The following is a 19038-nucleotide window of genomic DNA, read 5'->3' as shown; positions in this document are numbered from 1 at the left end:
TGATAAGGAAGGGAGATTTGTCATAATAGAGGCTACTATCGAGGGTTCCAAATATGTAATCTGCAACGTTACGCCCCTAGTACGCAGTCTAAAGCATTCTTTCTACAACGGATAAACAAACTTTATACATACTCAGATTCACTTCTCATAGTTGTTGGAGACTTTAATATGGTGGCCTCTAGGCATTTAGATAGATCAGCCCCCTTAAGACAAAAGAGAACTGGCGGTCAAGTTGGCATAAAATATATAGCAGACCAGCTGGGGTTGTTTGATGTGTGGAGAGTTAGACATCCAGTCGATTTAGAGTTGACATGTTTATCAGCAGCTCACAACACACTTTCTCGTAAAGACTATTTCCTGATCTCACACACTTTAGGCAATAAAACCCTATCAGCTGGAATCAAACCAATAGGTCTCTCTGATCATGCCATGATTTGGATTAAAATAGAAAGACAGACCCCCATTAGGTAAGCACAGGCAATGGAGATTCCCAGCTAAACTTTCTAATTCAATTAAGTTTCAGGATATGTCAAAACTAGCATGGGATGAATATATGCATAATAATCAGCAGCATGCCGACGATCCTTTGTTTTTCTGGCAGACTGCCAAATCAGTCCTGAGGGGGGAAATCATTTCATATATGACAAAATATAATAAAGACCAGCAGAAGACATATCTGGAGGCTCAGCGTGAACTGACAGAATCCTTTGAGTTATATAAAGGTCATCCCACCGCAGTAAATAAAAATAAATATAAACCAAAGCAAATACACTTTGATCAGGTAGTGCAGCAGCAATGTACACGTCAGGATATGGCAAGTAAATTCAATTTTAATAAGTTTGGCAATAAATCCAGTAGAATTCTCTCAAATTTATTAAATGGTACCAGGCTAAATAGTAATATTTCATCATTACAGTTGCATGATGGATCTGTTAAGTATAGAGGGACAGAAATTATAGAGATCCTAAAATCATTCTACTCTAATCTTTATACCCAGGACCCAATTGAAACAAGACTTATTTTGGGGGAAAAATTCTTTACCTCAATTGACAAAGTTACAAGCAGACTCCTTAATTCAACCCATTTCTTCTGAGGAGGTACTACAAGCGATTAAGCAATTGAAGTCTTTTAAATCCCCAGGCCCCGACGGGTTTAGTGGGGAATTTTACAAAATCTTACAAGACAGAGTTGTAGTATTGCTGACAGATCTCTTCAACTTGATACTCTTGGAAAACAAAATCCCAATTTATTTTAATAGTGCCATTGTCAAGGTACTCCCTAAGCCGGGACGGGACCACGGGTTACCAGGATCTTTTAGACCCATATCACTACTTGATGTCGATTATAAACTATTCACGAAAATAATGGCAGAGCGTCTCAAAACCCTGTTACCAAATCTTATTCACAATGACCAAACAGGTTTTATATGGGGGCAACATTCAGTTACCAATGTTAGAAAGATCTTGACGGTCCTCCAGGCCTTGGAGGGTTTGGGGAAGGAAGACCCGGCCTTGTTACTTTCCCTAGATGCTGAAAAGGCATTCGACCTGGTAATATGGGAGCACTTATTCACAACCCTCCGCAAGTTCGGACTCCCTGCACAATACATAAAAACTCTATATCATTTACCAAATACGCAAATCCTGACCAATGGTTATTTATCAGCTCCGTTCACAGTGGAAAGAGGCACCAGGCAGGGGTGCCCATTATCCCCATTATTATTTGCGCTTGTGCTAGAGCCTCTTGCAGTGGCATTAAGAAAAAATTCAGATTACACGGGCATAAAAATATGGAATCAAGAAGCTAAGTTAGCCCTTTTCGCAGATGACATGCTACTGATGGTGTCTAATCCAGAGAAATCAATCCCTGCTATTCTGAGCATAATTCAAGAATTTAGTTCCTTTGCAGGATATAAAATGAACTTCGATAAATCAAAAATGCTCCCACTGGCAGGTGCTCAGGCTATAATGAATAACTCATTCCTCACATCTCATAGTAACATAGTAACATAGTAACATAGTTGATGAGGTTAAAAAAAGACACCAGTCCATCAAGTTCAATCTATTTTGGATCTCCTGCGATCCTGCACTTATATTTGAAATTAATCCAGAGTAGGCAACCGCCCATCTGTTTCAATTTTGAAAATTATCCCAGACTCAATATTGCAATCCAATTTTTACCCTATATCCACTACTATCCTTTATTTTAAATTAACGGTCGTATCCCTGGATACACCTTTCCGCTAAAAATTTGTCTAACCCCTTCTTAAACATATCTATTGAATCTGCCATCACAACCTTCCCTGGCAATGAATTCCATATCTTGACTGCCCTTACTGTAAAGAACCCCTTCCTTTGCTGGTTGTGAAATTTCCTCTCCTCTAACCTTAGGGGATGACCACGAGTCCTGTTTATGGTCCTTGGGGTAAAAAGTTCCCATGAAAGCTCTCTGTATTGACCCCTAATGTATTTGTACATAGTAATCATATCTCCCCTTAGGCGCCTCTTTTCTAAAGTAAACATGCCTAAACTGGCTAACCTTTCCTCATAACTTAATGACTCTATACCCTTTATCAATTTTGTCGCCCTTCTCTGAACCCTTTCTAGTTCCAAATTATCTTTTTTATAGAGTGGTGCCCAGAACTGTACTGCATATTCAAGATGAGGTCTTACCAATGATTTATACAGTGGCAAAATTACACTGTCTTCCCTTGCATCTATGCCCCTTTTTATGCATGCCAATACTTTGTTTGCCCTTGCAGCTGCTGCTTGACATTGAGCACTATTGCTAAGTCTACTGTCTACGAGCACTCCCAAATCCTTTTCCATTATAGATTCTCCCAAATTAATTCCATTTAATTTATAGATTGCGTTCTTGTTTTTGATCCCTGAATGCATAACCTTACATTTATCTGTGTTAAACCTCATATTCCATTTAGCCGCCCAATCCTCCAGTTTATTTAAGTCCCTCTGTAGAGAAGCTACATCTTGCTCTGATTTTATTACCTTACAGAGTTTAGTGTCATCTGCAAAAATAGAAACTTTACTCTCTAAACCATCACCAAGGTCATTAATAAATATATTAAAAAGGAGTGGTCCCAGCACGGAACCTTGAGGAACTCCACTTAAGACCTTTGACCAATTAGAAAATGTTCCATTTATCACAACTCTCTGTTCCCTATTCTCTAACCAGTTTTCGATCCAAGTACAAATTTTGATTTCTAGACCCAGTTCCCTTATTTTATAAACCAACCTCTTGTGTGGCACTGTATCAAAGGCCTTTGCAAAATCTAAGTAGACCACATCTACTGTCCTGCCCATGTCTAAGTTCCCACTAACTTCCTCGTAGAAAGTAATTAGATTAGTTTGACATGACCTATCCCTCACAAATCCATGTTGATTCCCACTAATAATTTTATTGCGTACCAAGTAATCCTGAATACTGTCCCTTAAAATACCTTCCAGTAGTTTCCCCACTATTGATGTCAGGCTTACAGGTCTATAATTCTCTGGTTGTGATCTCGTCCCCTTTTTAAACAACGGCACCACATCTGCTATTCGCCAATCCCTTGGTACTGAGCCTGATGAGATTGAATCTCTGAAAATTAAGAATAGCGGTCTAGCTATTTCCGAGTTTAATTCCATAAGGACCCTTGGGTGTATGCCATCTGGACCTGGAGCTTTATTTATCTTAATATTCTTCAGTCGCCTTTGGACTTCTTCCTCTGACAACCAAGTATTAATTAATGGCATGGTTTCATTTCCATTTTTATGTATTACTCCTGCCATTTGTTCCTCTCTGGTAAATACTGAAGAAAAGAACGTGTTTAATATCTCTGCTTTTTCCTTAGTATCATTTATCAATTCACCCATCTCACTTCTTAGTGGTCCTATATTATCTTTTTTAATCCTTTTGCCATTTATATACTTAAAAAACTTTTTAGGGTTTGTCTTACTTTCTTTTGCAACGTGCCTTTCATTTTCTAATTTAGCCAATCTAATTTCCTTTTTGCATGTTTTATTACATTCCTTGTACCTATGGAAGGACTCCTTTGACCCTTCAGACTTAAACAATTTAAATGCACGCTTCTTCCTTTGCATTTCTTCCCTTACCTTTTTATTTAGCCACATTGGTTTAGACTTAATTCTTTTACATTTATTTCCCATAGGAATGAACTTATACGTGTATGTTTCCAACAACATTTTAAAGACAGCCCACATTTCTTCCGTATTTTTTCCTTCAAAGGCTTTGTCCCAGTCTATGCTCTTTATAGACTCCTTTAGCATATTAAAATTTGCCTTTTTAAAGTTTAAAGTCCTAGTTGATCCCTTATACTGTTGTTTCTGGAAACTAATTTCAAATGAGACCATATTATGATCACTGTTTCCCAAGTGCTCCTTTACTTGAATATTTGATATTACGTCTACATTGTTTGTTATTACTAGGTCCAGTATAGTCCGGTTCCTAGTTGGTTCCTCAACTAATTGGGACATGTAATGGTCTTTTAGCGTGCTCAGAAACCTATTTCCCCTAGCTGTACCGCAGGTCTCAGTACTCCAATCAATGTCCGGATAATTAAAATCCCCCATAATTAAAATTTGACCTAGTTGTGTAGCCTTTTCAATTTGCTGTAGAAGTTGGGCTTCCTCAATCGTACTAATATCTGGCGGTTTATAGCATATCCCTATCAGAAACTTCTCTGAACTTTTTCCTCCGCTGGATATTTCCACCCACAATGCCTCTATATTATCACCAATATTCTCGTATATAACTTCCTGAATACTTGGTTTTAATTCTGGCTTAATATAAAGACATACTCCTCCTCCCCTTTTATTTACCCTATCCCTCCTGAAGAGAGAATAGCCTTCCAAGTTGACTGCCCAGTCATGTGTATCATCCCACCAGGTCTCAGTAATACCTATAATATCATACTGCTCATTCATTGCTACTAGTTCTAACTCCCCCATTTTACCTGTCAGGCTTCTTGCATTTGCAACCATACACTTAAGTCTATTGCCTCCCTTAGGTATTTCTTTTTGCTTTAAAAAGGGCCGCTCCTTATCGGCTATGCTTCCCTTTCCCCCCTCTCCACCCCCTTGACTCTTGTTAAATTCCTCCTTACTACTCTCAATGTCTATCCCATAAATACTTGCTTGCTCCTCCCCCCCGGAGCCTAGTTTAAAATCTCCTCCAACCTTCTAACCATCCTCTCCCCTAGCACTGCAGCCCCCTCCTCATTCAGGTGCAATCCATCACGACAATAAAGATGGCAACTGACCGAGAAATCAGCCCAGTGCTCTAAGAATCCAAAACCCTCCTTCCTACACCAATCTTTTAGCCACGCATTAACCTCCCTAATCTCCCGCTGCCTCCCTGGACTAGCGCGTGGCACAGGTAGTATTTCCGAAAATACTACCTTGGATGTCCTTGCCTTAAGTTTGCGACCTATGTCCCTGAAATCATTCTTTAGGACACCCCTTCTTCCTCTAACTCGGTCATTGGTGCCAACATGCACCAAAACCGCTGGGTCATTCCCAGCCCCTCCCAACAATCTGTCCACCCGATCCGCAATATGCCGAGCCCGAGCACCCGGGAGACAACACACTGTTCGGCATGCACGGTCCCGGTAACAGATTGCCCTATCTACCTTCCTAATAATTGAATCCCCTACCACCACAATCTGCCTGGGTCCCTGAGTAACTTTGGTCCCCTCTGTGCTGGAGAGACCATTCCCCTGGTTGCTAGAGGAAGCAGTGTCATCCAACTCTACCAATTCTGAACTGCCTTCCACAGTATCTTCATCCAATCTGGCAAATCTGCTGGGATTGCCTAGCTCAGAACTGGCCTGCCTCTTCCTCCCTCTGCTACCCCTAGTTACTGTTACCCAGCTGCCTACCTGTGCATCCTCCTCTGTCTCTGCTCCACCCTGCTCAGATAACGCATCAACGGTGAGCTGTAAACTCTGCTCCAGGTTGGCAATGTCTCTCAATGTTGCAATGGTCTGCTTTAGATCAGTTACCTGGGCTTCCAAAGAGACCAATTGCTCACATTTCTCACAGAGGTATAAACCTTGGAACACTTGCTCCAAGTGTGCATACATATGACAAGATATGCATTGAGTGAGATCATCAAGCCTGCTACCACTCATCTTATTATGGCTAACCTAACTTCTTATAGCCCACAGTGAACTTTAGTACTAGCCTTTCCTAGCCACTTACCAGATTAAACCCCTTCCTGGATTCAACTCCTTAATGGAACCAACTCCACACTTTAAACAAAAACAGCACTTGAAATCAAAAAAGCAGTGAAATCACAAGCTCAATGAAATCGCTTGCTACCTCCTGTTAAATAGAGCTTGCACTAACCAGCTGTATCAACTATGCAATTAAACCACACCCACTAGCTCTAACAGAGAGAAGGAAAAAAAAAAAAAAAACACTTAATAAACACACAGAAAAACGAATCCCGTTCAATAAACACACAGAATAATTCCCTAAACTATATCACTCTCTCAGCACAGCACAGCAATCCTTAATGGAACCAACTCCACACTTTAAACAAAAACAGCACTTGAAATCAAAAAAGCAGTGAAATCACAAGCTCAATGAAATCGCTTGCTACCTCCTGTTAAATAGAGCTTGCACTAACCAGCTGTATCAACTATGCAATTAAACCACACCCACTAGCTCTAACAGAGAGAAGGAAAAAAAAAAAAAAACACTTAATAAACACACAGAGAAACGAATCCCGTTCAATAAACACACAGAATAATTCCCTAAACTATATCACTCTCTCAGCACAGCACAGCAATCCTTAATGGAACCAACTCCACACTTTAAACAAAAACAGCACTTGAAATCAAAAAAGCAGTGAAATCACAAGCTCAATGAAATCGCTTGCTACCTCCTGTTAAATAGAGCTTGCACTAACCAGCTGTATCAACTATGCAATTAAACCACACCCACTAGCTCTAACAGAGAGAAGGAAAAAAAAAAAAAAACACTTAATAAACACACAGAAAAACGAATCCCGTTCAATAAACACACAGAATAATTCCCCAAACTATATCACTCTCTCAGCACAGCACAGCAATCCTTAATGGAACCAACTCCACACTTTAAACAAAAACAGCACTTGAAATCAAAAAAGCAGTGAAATCACAAGCTCAATGAAATCGCTTGCTACCTCCTGTTAAATAGAGCTTGCACTAACCAGCTGTATCAACTATGCAATTAAACCACACCCACTAGCTCTAACAGAGAGAAGGAAAAGAAAAAAAACAAAAAAACACTTAATAAACACACAGAAAAACGAATCCCGTTCAATAAACACACAGAATAATTCCCTAAACTATATCACTCTCTCAGCACAGCACAGCAATCCTTAATGGAACCAACTCCACACTTTAAACAAAAACAGCACTTGAAATCAAAAAAGCAGTGAAATCACAAGCTCAATGAAATCGCTTGCTACCTCTCATTGTTCTCATTGAGCCATACTAAAATCAAATATTTAGGAATTCATATTCCAGCTAAGCTCCAAAATCTGTACGGAGCCAATTATTCAGCTGTTATCAAACAAATTTCAACACTCTTAACCAAATGGCACGATCTCCCACTCTCCCTCCTAGGACATAATGCTGTCATAAAAAGTGTCATTTTTCCAAAACTGTCTTATCCAATTCAAATGCTTCCTATAGGAACAAACTAGACACACGTTTGCACAAAATTATTTTCCAAATTTATCTGGCATTCTAAAAAACCCCACATAGCAAGAAGCAAATTGATTCTTGGAAAAGCACAAGGAGGAATTGGTTTGCCAGATATAAATTCATTCACGCGTGCAGCTCCATTTAGATATATCACTGACTGGCTTTTTCAGCGCAATTGCGATACTGAAAAAAAAAATAGAAAACGCTCTATTTTACCCATACTCCCCGGCAGCACTTTTACATTTGCCTAAATCCTTGGTACTGCCACAATTTGATAAGAACATCTTTTTTAAGGATACACATAAAGCATGGATCCATATTAACAAGAAATATAGTAGAGACTTTAAAGCTACCAGTTTTCTTCCAATCTGGGGTAACCCTGCATTTCAACCTAGTTAAGAAAAGACCAATTTTCTCACATGGCGTGACAAACGGATAATGACAATAAGAGACATATTTGATCTGGGTGGCAGGATCTACTCCTTTAAGCAATTAAGGGAAAAACTAGGGATACCAAATTCTCAGTTTTTTATGTATCTCCAGCTCAGACATTATGCAAACTCAAACTTAGACCCGAGAAAATCTATGGAGAACCCGATAGTTTGGAAAGTTTGCTCTCCTTTCTGAAAAATGTTAAATTTAAAATTAGGTATATATATGCAGATTTATTATCTACACAAAACATAACCCCCTGGAAATCGAACAGTGAAGGCATGGCAAAAAGACATCACCAGTATAAATGAGCCAACCACTTTAACTCGCCACTTTGAATCTGTTTGGAAATCACTATCTACTACTCATCTCCAGGAAGTACACTTAAAGGTGATTCATGGAGCATATATACCACAGTCAAGGAGTTGTTTTATGGTTGAAGGAGAGACAGGTCTTTGTCCAAAATGCAAATTCCAAAGAGCGGACTGGTTACACAATTTCTGGGGCTGCAGGAAGGTTAGGAAATTTTGGTACAAGGTTGTTAACTTTATTAACCACTCATTCAAGCAGAACCTCTTCTGTTGGCTGATTTCAGTAGTTGGAAAGACTTCCTACCCTCCTCTGAGGTATTAGCTGCCCTGACAGTAATAGATACGGTAGCAAAGAAACTGATTCTGCGATATTGGACATCAGTAGTGCCCCCGAACCCAGGGATACTCAAAAGTGAAATTTTGGATATTATTTATTTGGACAGAAGAGCCACTCTCCCGGACATAGAAAAAGGTGGGGTGAGTCCAACACCCCTACTGAACTTCACCAGGGATTCCCGCAAATGCATATGGACTTCGCTCAGTGAGGACCCAGGTCGCAGCCCAGTGTAGTTGGCTCCCTTAAAGAAAGCAGGAGAGTACTTAACTGGTATGAGGACTCCACAGATAGAAATGTGAGTATGGGTGTGCTGCTGTCAGGGAAACTTTACACAGGAGTTGAAGAAACAGGAATGGATATTATACTTCCTAGTATAGTCCTGGAGCGAATATCGATGTTGAACACAATTGATACTCAAGCACTTGAGGAGTAATCTGAACAGTTTTTTTTATAGTGGCAGGTTGATTGGGTATTCCCTGCATGTGTCATCAGTACTGGAAGTTAGTTGTAACACCTGAGGGAGGTCTTATGTGATCTCTAGCCTGAGGCAGAGCTCAGCTGGGTTGTGTTAAGGATTCAAATTGGGAAGGTCAGCAATCAGTGGTTTGCTGAGTGTTGGAGGCAGGCCGGTGATGTCAATGACTGCTGGTACCAACATGAGAACAGTAACATGTATTATGTTTTACATTTTATAAAACTTTCCACCCATATGTAAGCGAGCATAGTGGGTTCAAGTAGTGTATTCCTGAAGCTGCCGAAGTCTATTCACAGAAATGATCTGTTAATGGTTTAATGGTCTTGGTTAATACATCTGGTCGAAACATATGTATAATACTAAACAAATGTCAAGTTATGGAAAAATACTTGAAGACCCACCAGGTAACATATCAATTAGGTACATTCTTATCAGACAAATATGAACAGTTTTTGGGGGAGGGATTACATTACTTATGTGTTAAAATACAATGTGAGACTTGGTGGGTGAATCTCACCATGTCGACTGATGGTAATAAATGTCCCCATATGTAAAATTATAGAGGTAATGTCTTTTTATTTGGATCAGTTGGAATAGGTATGGTGTCTCACAAATTAGGTATTGCTACAGAATGCATATTTTTAACTCAACAGTAAGTTAGTCTCAGATTCCACATTGAGATGTCTTCAGTACAAATCTAGCCCCTTCCTTGTTTATTTTCTGTGTGAAGTTGCCTCCCCTTCAGTTTCATTTGACTTTTTTTATTGCTATGTATTTCATGCTTCTAGGGTTACTGTTATGGTGTGACTTGAAGGGATTGGAGAGGTTGTGTAATTCGTACCCACTGCAAATATTTCTGGGCAAAACAAAAAGACAGTTGTCAGCGCTTATCCTTACACATCTGTGTGTATCTAGCAAAATGAAAACTTGCGGTATTAGTTCATATTTTGATCAAAACATTTACAAGGAGGTGCCATTGATGCTGGGATGCAGGCTTAAATGTTTTGATCAAAATATGAACTAATACCTTCTGTTTGTGCAATTTGTGTAAAATAGGTGAAATGTTCTCTTAATCTCATGATTCATTTAAGACATAAATTACACTAAATCAAGAAATATTTAGTATTAAAACCAGAAATATTGAAATTAATGATAGGGGTGGTCCTGAAGTGGAAGTAGATTGGGCTTTGAAGTGACATTTTTACTGTTTCCACCATGCACAATTTCTGGAGTTTCTACAAAACTGCAAATGTAGACACAAATTTATTTTCTGGAAAGGCCAAAGTACCGTGAAGTGGGCTAGGCAGACATTAAGCATACATTCATGCAAAAGGAGGGTTTGTGGGTACATTTATTTTATGGTTGTAAGTAACCCTTATGGTACACAGTGATGTTGTACTCTTCTAATCTTTTATAGTGTAGACTCCTCTACTGAGTAAAAGTTGAAATACTGTATTTGCTGTCTACCCAGATCCCAAGAAAAGAAAGAAAAAGAGAAAATCTGTGTCAAGAAAACAAATAAAATCTCTTGAAGCTGGAACCTCTGCTGGAGATATGGGAAACACATTTGGTGAGTTCAACAAAGAGAGATATGTTGGTTTGTATTATCTGTTATACATAGTCCCACTGCAACTCTCACATATATGTAATGTAGGACATATGTGTGTTTATTTATTAATTTGTTTCATTCAAATGTTACCCTTGTCAGTGGTCCTTCTTGCCCTCATTCATTATTATCCTTACAAACACTCTTGGTCCTTGCCATTGTTCTACAGGAGTACAAGTATAGGATAGATAGAGAGTGCGTGCGTGTGTGAGAGAGAGAGGAACAAGTAAATAATTATTGATGCTTGTTGACTGTGTCTTGCTCCTATAGTTACCATGAGGAGCACTCCTAAACAATGTAATGATTAAGGCAATGCCAGGGACATTGTGACAAAATACTAAGTTAATTTCATATAATTCTCATTTAGTATAATTTAGGCATGATGTTCCAAATTATGGGGAATTTTTTTCTTGGAAGCCACATGCCCTAGCATTGTATATAAGCAGGGTCACCCTGTAGTTTTTATATATATATTAGCAAATTATTTGGTAAATGTTACGAGCCGTGGCGGTGCCCAGCCGCCGCGACTCACTCACCCGCGTCCCGGCCGTCACTATGGCGACCGGGACGTCACTTCCGGCCATAACCCGGCCGTTGCCGGGGCAACTAGGAGACGCTTCAGTGCTGCGTCCTGGCAATAAGAGGAGGCCGGGCTCAGCGTTCATTCTACAGCCTGTGGGCTAATTAATATGGGCTGATTATGGGAGGCAATTACAGGCATTAGCCTGCAACTGTGCAGGCCAGGGGCAAGCCCTGATTGGCTCTGCTGGTTACTGCTTTATTAACCTGCAGGAGTGTGTTCAACCTGTGATTGGTTCAGCTGGGTATTTAAGGCAATGAGGTCTGCTGCCTCATTGCCGGTTATAGTTCTGCATCCAGTCTGCTAGCCTGCTCCCTGCTTGTTCCTGTCTATTGGACCCTGTTACTGCTTACCCGTGTATGATCCTTGGCTTGAATTTGGACCCTGCTTGTGAATCTCGTGACCCTGACCTCTGGCTTGAATACTTACCTCCCTGTCTGCTTGTGACCTCTGACCTCAGCTTGTTCCTTGATACAGTTGTCTGCTGCCGGCCTCTGACCTCTGCTTGGACTCTACTCCGTTGGCCTGGGTTCTCCCTAGCCGGTGCACACTTCACGACCCTCTGCCAGTCTGCAGCCCAGTCTGTCCCCACCATCAGGGGCTCCAGTGAATACCTGACTGGTAGAGTAGACTCCGGGTTGTGTTATGCCGGCTAGCGGGGTTCCTAACATTATAACCGGCCTAAAAAACAGACGTTCCGGAGACGAAGTTAAGATGGAAGGAAGTGGAACTTCACCGTCTCTGGCGCATGCCCTAGCGGGTCATGTGGAATCCCTGTACCAAATGATCCAGGGATTGTCTGAGCATTTGTCCACTCAAGAAGAAGCTGCGAAATCTTCACAACCCACTCCGAGTTCCGTCTGCGAACCTAAGATGAATTTACCGGATCGCTTCACCGGAAATAGATCCCTGTTCCAGGATTTCAGGGAGAGCTGCAAGCTTTATTTCCGGTTGAGACCCCGCTCCTCCGGTTCAGAGCAACAAAGAGTCGGGATTATCATTTCCCTCTTACAGGGTGACCCCCAGTCTTGGGCCTTTTCCTTGCCGCAGACCAGTCCTGCCATGCAGTCAGTAGATGCTTTCTTCGAGGCGTTGGGTCTACTGTATGACGACCCGGGCCGAATGGCCTCCGCTGAAGCTCATCTACGGGCCTTGAAACAAGGCCGGCGGTCGGCAGAGGAATACTGTGCGGAATTTCGTAGATGGTCACCTGATAGTGGATGGAATGACCCTGCCTTACGCAGTCAGTTTCGTTTAGGCCTCTCAGAACAAATCAAAGACTCTTTGGTGCAATATCCGTCTCCTACCTCACTGGAGGATCTGATGCACCTCTCCATTAAAATTGACAGGAGAATTAAAGAGCGTAAAACTGAAAAAGAGGCATCTTCTCCTCCATCTGTTCTGATTCCTGTTTCCACGGATGATGAGGAGCCTATGCAATTAGGAGCATATCGTCTCTCTTCTGAGGAAAGAGACAGGAGACGTTCGCAAGGTCTATGTCTCTACTGTGGCATAAAAGGCCACTTCTCCCGTTCCTGCCCAAATAAGTCGGGAAAAGACCATGCCTAGGGAATGAGGGGAAAGTTCACCTAGGTCTGCAAATTATCTCCCCGAAAAATGCTGTATTAATCCCTGCACAGCTCACCTTCAGTGCTCGCTCTGTGGACCTGTCGGCCTTCATTGATAGCGGAGCTGCAGGCAACTTCCTTGATATCGGGTTTGCCCGCTCTGCCGGAATTCCGATGGTAAAACTCAAATCTGCTATTACTGTCTGTGGCTTAGACGGAGGTCCATTGCCTGGTGGCAAGATTTCCTGGGAGACCCGCCACTACAGTTGAAGATCGGAGCTCTCCATTCAATTCCAGTCAATAACCTTCTTCCTGATCGATTGTTCATCGATCCTTTGATCTTGGGCCACCCATGGCTTTCCTGTCATAACCCTGTCATAGACTGGGTAAAAGGAGAGATTGTCCAGTGGAGTACTTATTGTACACAGTCTTGCTTGTCGCTGCCTCTGCGTATGATTCAGCCTATTCCGGAGCGGCTTCCCTCACAGTATCATGAGTTCTGGGACGTGTTCTCCAAGACGGCTGCTGATACCTTACCGCTACATCGTGACTTTGACTGTGCCATTGAACTTATTCCTGGTTCCAAGTTACCTAAGGGGCGTTTGTATTCCCTTTCTGCTCCAGAAACAAAATCCATGCAGGAATATATCGATGAAAACCTGGAGAAAGGCTTTATCAGGCCATCTAAATCTCCCGTAGGAGCAGGATGCTTCTTTGTATCAAAAAAGGACGGAGGGTTAAGACCCTGTATAGACTACCGGGGATTGAATCTTATCACAATTAAAAACACCTATCCCCTTCCGCTCATCTCAGTATTGTTTGATCAGTTAAGAGGGGCTACTGTCTTCACTAAAATCGACCTTCGTGGAGTGTATAATCTCATCCGTATCAAAGAAGGAGAGGAGTGGAAGACGGCTTTCAATACGCACTCTGGCCACTACGAGTATCTGGTCATGCCGTTTGGCCTCAGCAATGCGCCTGCAGTGTTCCAGGACTTGATCAATGAGGTTCTCCGAGACTTCCTGGGTGGTTTTGTGGTCGTCTATTTAGATGATATCCTCATCTATTCCAAATCTTTACTCGCACATCAGACTCACGTCAAACAAGTCTTACGAAAATTGCGAGAAAACCACCTCTACGCCAAGCTGGAAAAGTGTGAGTTTGAGGTGCAGAAGGTATCCTTTTTAGGTTACGTAATCTCTTCTGAGGGATTTTCTATGGATCCAACAAAGGTCCAGGCTATTGTGGATTGGGTACAACCCAACAATCTAAAGGCGGTACAGAGGTTTCTGGGCTTCTCCAATTATTATCGAAGGTTCATTTACAACTTCGCTGACATTGTGGCTCCCATTGTCGCTTTGACCCGTAAAGGAATGGACCCAACTAATTGGTCGTCCCAAGCAGTAGCCTCATTCGAAAGCATGAAAAAGGCCTTTATCTCAGCTGAGGTCCTTAAACATCTAGATCCAGCTAAAGCATTTGTTCCTGAGGTCGATGCCTCGGATGTCGGGGCCGGCGCCATCCTATCACAGAAGGATCCTCATACTAATCGTCTACACCCATGTGCCTATTTCTCCCGTCAGTTCTCTTCAGCGGAAGCCAACTACGACGTCGGTAATAGAGAACTATTGGCAATCAAGTGGGCCTTCGAGGAGTGGCGGCATTGGTTGGAGGGTGCTTTGCATCAGATCTCTGTCATTACCGACCACAAGAACTTGCAATATATACAGTCAGCCAAGCGTTTAAACCCTAGACAGGCCCACTGGGCATTATTTTTTACCCGGTTTAATTTCCTGATCACCTACAGACCAGGTTCCAAGAATGTCCGGGCAGATGCTCTGTCCAGGAGTTTCCTGGCACACCATGTTCTAGTTACTAACCCGGAGCCTATTATTCCTCCTTCTGTAATCCATGCCGAGTTAACCCAAGATCTGAGTGTCACACTTCAGAGATTCCAGAGATTAGCCCCAGATGCTACTCCGGAGCAACGACTCTTTGTTCCAGTCCACTTAAGAAAGACGGTTCTTGCTGGGCACCCTGGAATTTACAAGACGCTAGAAATTCTTTCCCGCAAGGTCTGGTGGCCATCCATGTCTGCCGACGTCAAGAGTCATGTCCTCTCATGTGAGATTTATGCTAGAAACAAAGTTCCTAGGATCCGTCCAGTAGGCCAATTAGTTCCTTTGGCCCCTCCTGCGAAACCATGGACTCACTTGTCTATGGACTTTGTAGTGGATTTACCACCTTCTGCAGGACACAACACGATTTGGGTCGTGGTAGACCGGTTCAGCAAAATGTCACATTTCATTCCGTTAACCAAACTGCCTTCTGCTCGGGATTTGGCTCTCTTATTCATTCAACATATTTTCAGGCTCCATGGACTCCATACTGACATCGTCTCTGATTGGGGTTCTCATTTTATAGCGCAATTCTGGAGATCCTTCTGTACCCTTCTCGGAATCAAGGTCAGTTTATCATCCGCATACCGCCCTCAGTCAAATGGGCAAACTGAAAGGGTTAATCAGTCCCTAGAAAAGTTTCTACGATGCTACACATCGGAGTTCCACGATAATTGGTCTTCCTTGTTACCCTGGGCGGAATTTGCCTGTAATAATTCCTGTCACTCATCTACTAAAATCTCTCCGTTCTTCTGCAATTATGGTTTTCACCCCAGATCTAACTCCCTGTATTCACTCCAGTCCGTTGGTATCCAGGAGATCCGCTCCACTGCAAGAGATCTCAGATTTATCTGGAAGAAAGTACACTCATCATTGAGACAAGCCTCACTTGTGGCAAAAAATATTTCGGACCGACATCGTACCACCTGCTCCCTTAAGGTTGGCCAGAAAGTGTGGCTGTCTACAAAAAATATCAGGCTCAGAAAGCCTTGCAAGAAGTTGGGTCCTAAGTTCTTCGGGCCATTTCCTATCATCAAACAGGTGAACCCCGTCGCATTTAGGTTAAAAATTCCGGGCTCGTTGAGAATTCCCAACACATTTCATTGTTCTCTGTTGAAGCCGGTACTATATCCTGGTCAAGCCCAGTCTTCAAGTGTGCATGGGAGAGGTTCCAGTGGGCCACAAAAATTTGTGATTCAAAAGGTCCTTGATTCTAAACAAAGTTCAAGGACAGGTACATTTCCTTGTACAATGGAGGAATTGCGGATTGGAAGAGCGATCTTGGTTTCCGCGGAGACAACTCCATGCCCCAAAGAAATTGAAAGAGTTCTTCAAAAAATTCCCTAGAAAACCTGGATGTCGGGGTCCCTCGACCCCTCCTCAAGGGGGGGGTACTGTTACGAGCCCGCGACTCACTCACCCGCGTCCCGGCCGTCGCTATGGAGACCGGGACGTCACTTCCGGCCATAACCCGGCCGTTGCCGGGGCAACTAGGAGACGCTTCAGCGCTGCGTCCCGGCAATAAGAGGAGGCCGGGGGCGCAGCGTTCATTCTACAGCCTGTGGGCTAATTAATATGGGCTGATTATGGGAGGCAATTACAGGCATTAGCCTGCAACTGTGCAGGCCAGGGGCAAGCCCTGATTGGCTCTGCTGGTTACTGCTTTATTAACCTGCAGGAGTGTGTTCAACCTGTGATTGGTTCAGCTGGGTATTTAAGGCAATGAGGTCTGCTGCCTCATTGCCGGTTATAGTTCTGTATCCAGTCTGCTAGCCTGCTCCCTGCTTGTTCCTGTCTATTGGACCCTGTTACAGCTTACCAGTGTATGACCCTTGGCTTGAATTTGGACCCTGCTTGTGAATCTCGTGACCCTGACCTCTGGCTTGAATACTTACCTCCCTGTCTGCTTGTGACCTCTGACCTCAGCTTGTTCCTTGATAACGTCGTCTGCTGCCGGCCTCTGACCTCTGCTTGGACTCTACTCCGCTTGCCTGGGTTCTCCCTAGCCGGTGCACACTTCACGACCCTCTGCCAGTCTGCAGCCCAGTCTGTCCCCACCATCAGGGGCTCCAGTGAATACCTGACTGGTAGAGTAGACTCCGGGTTGTGTTGTGCCGACTAGCGAGGTTCCTAACAGTAAATAGACCAATATGCCATTTAGAAAATAAGATTTGTTGTTTTGTTGCGTTGTCATTATGTTGTGTTGTCTCAAGGTTCCCTTCCAGCAGTCAAACAATTGTTTACAACCAATAAATGTTGTTTTAAATATATTTTGCTCTGTCGCGTTGTCATGTTGTTTCTATCTGGTCTAATATGCTAACTTTTTCGATACTAAATAAATATGTAACATTTGGCAAGTTTACCTTGAGAACTGTGTAAGATGTTCTCCCAAATACAAACAAACAAAGCATCAAACATCCTCACACACTATGAATTCAGCCCCGCTGGAATCCACCATTACAGAAGTCTTTGTACTTTGATGTAATTGCCTGTAAAGGCCTTTCTCGTGGAAATTGTAGTTCGTTTTGATGAACATCATCTGTATAAGATTTTTTATAATCTCTTTAAATAATAATTGAGATGATCAGATTTTCAAAATATAATATATCTATTCTTTATTAAAAGATATTATGCATAGATACAGCCATTACTGGACTAATCATACGCCCAGGGTCTCAAATGCCAATTGATGATATATATCTGGTTATTTCATTCTTTTATAGAAAATGTTACTCATCATTGCCAAAAAACATTAATCATCTTTGCCAAAACCACACCTTCCCAGCTTCTGTCACTGCTGACACTCTAGGGGGTATATTTACTAAACTGTGGGTTTGAAAAAGTGGAGATGCTGCCTATAGCAACCAACCAGATTCTAGCTGTCATTTTGTAGAATGTACTAAACAAATGATAACTAGAATCTGATTGGTTGCTATAGGCAACATCTCCACTTGTTCAAACCTGCAGTTTAATAAATCTAGCCCTAAGTCTTCACCATTAATCTTCATTATAGTGACATGTTCTTGGAGGGATCTTTTGGAAGGGTATTTTTAATCATAATTCTGGCCCTTGTCCTGCTATTGTGAAATGAAGAAGGTCATAGAACACGTGGCCCTTATATAATTTGTTTTTGTCTGTATTGTACAATACTAGAGATGATCGGGCTCGGATATCTGAAATCCGAGCCCACCCGAACGTTGCCGATCCGAGCCGGATCCGAGACAGATCCGGGTATTCCCGCCAATTGCAAAACTGAAACCGAGGCTCTGAGTCGTAATCCCGCTGTCGGATCTCGCGATACTCAGATCCTATAAATTCCCCGCTAGTCGCCGCCATCTTCACTTGGGCATTGATCAGGGTAGAGGGAGGTTGTGTTAGGTGGTCCTCTGTCCTGCTATATCTCGTGCTGTGCTGTGCTGTTCAGTTCTGTGCTGTGCTGTGCTGTGTTCTGCTCAGTCCAGTGGTGCTGTGTCCTGTGCTCTGTCCTTCTGAGTTCACTGGTGCTGCTGGGTTCTGTGCTGTGTCCTGTTCAGTCCAGTGGTGCTGTGTCCTGTGCTCTGTCCTTCTAAGGACATTGTTATTTCCCCATTATTCCCAAATTAAAAAAAATTACAAAAAAAGTAATTATAAAAAAAAAAATATCACAAAACAATCCTGCAGTATAAGTCCATTGGTACTGCTATATTACAAAGTTCACTGATTCTGCAGTATAAGTCCAGTGGTACTGCTATTACAAAGTTCACTGATTCAGCAGTATAAGTCCAGTGGTACTCTCCTGTGCCGCATATAATTTTTAAAGGCTTTGCCGAGTGTGTGTGGCTTAGGGGTACGCTCTCTTGTGCTACATATAGTGGGTGCTGCCACTAGTCATGACATAGACGATGAAATGCCATCAACGTCGTCTGGCAAGCCCGATGCCCAATCTCCTAGTACAGGGCATGTAAAATCCAAAAAGCCCAAGCAAAAAAAAAAAAACCTTAAAATCAAGTTGGCAGTATGCCATTTACGACACGTAGTGGCAAGGAACGGCTTAGGCCCTGGCCCGTGTTCATGACTAGTGGTCCAGCTTCACCCAAGGATCTAAGCCCCCCTCCTCCCCCCCTACAAAAAATTTGAGAGT

The 19038-nt window shown here is 42.4% G+C and overlaps 2 protein-coding genes across 3 annotated transcripts in view; one reads left to right on the top strand and one right to left on the bottom strand.

The window, feature by feature from the left end:
- Positions 1-19038, bottom strand: part of LOC142100820 (adenosine deaminase domain-containing protein 2-like) — a 1209653-nt gene that overhangs the window by 1154653 nt on the left and 35962 nt on the right. The gene's annotated exons all lie outside the window — the stretch shown is intronic.
- The window catches only part of ARL13A (ARF like GTPase 13A), a 384981-nt gene that overhangs the window by 341002 nt on the left and 24941 nt on the right, over positions 1-19038 (top strand). For both annotated transcript variants that reach the window (XM_075184636.1, XM_075184635.1), the window contains one exon: positions 10738-10836. In XM_075184636.1, the coding sequence (XP_075040737.1) occupies positions 10738-10836 (99 nt within the window). The remainder of the gene's footprint in view (positions 1-10737; positions 10837-19038) is intronic.

This window comes from Mixophyes fleayi, chromosome 9 (genome assembly GCF_038048845.1).
Source record: "Mixophyes fleayi isolate aMixFle1 chromosome 9, aMixFle1.hap1, whole genome shotgun sequence".
Taxonomy (NCBI): Eukaryota; Metazoa; Chordata; class Amphibia; order Anura; family Limnodynastidae; genus Mixophyes; species Mixophyes fleayi.
This window is presented reverse-complemented; position numbering and strand designations above follow the sequence as displayed.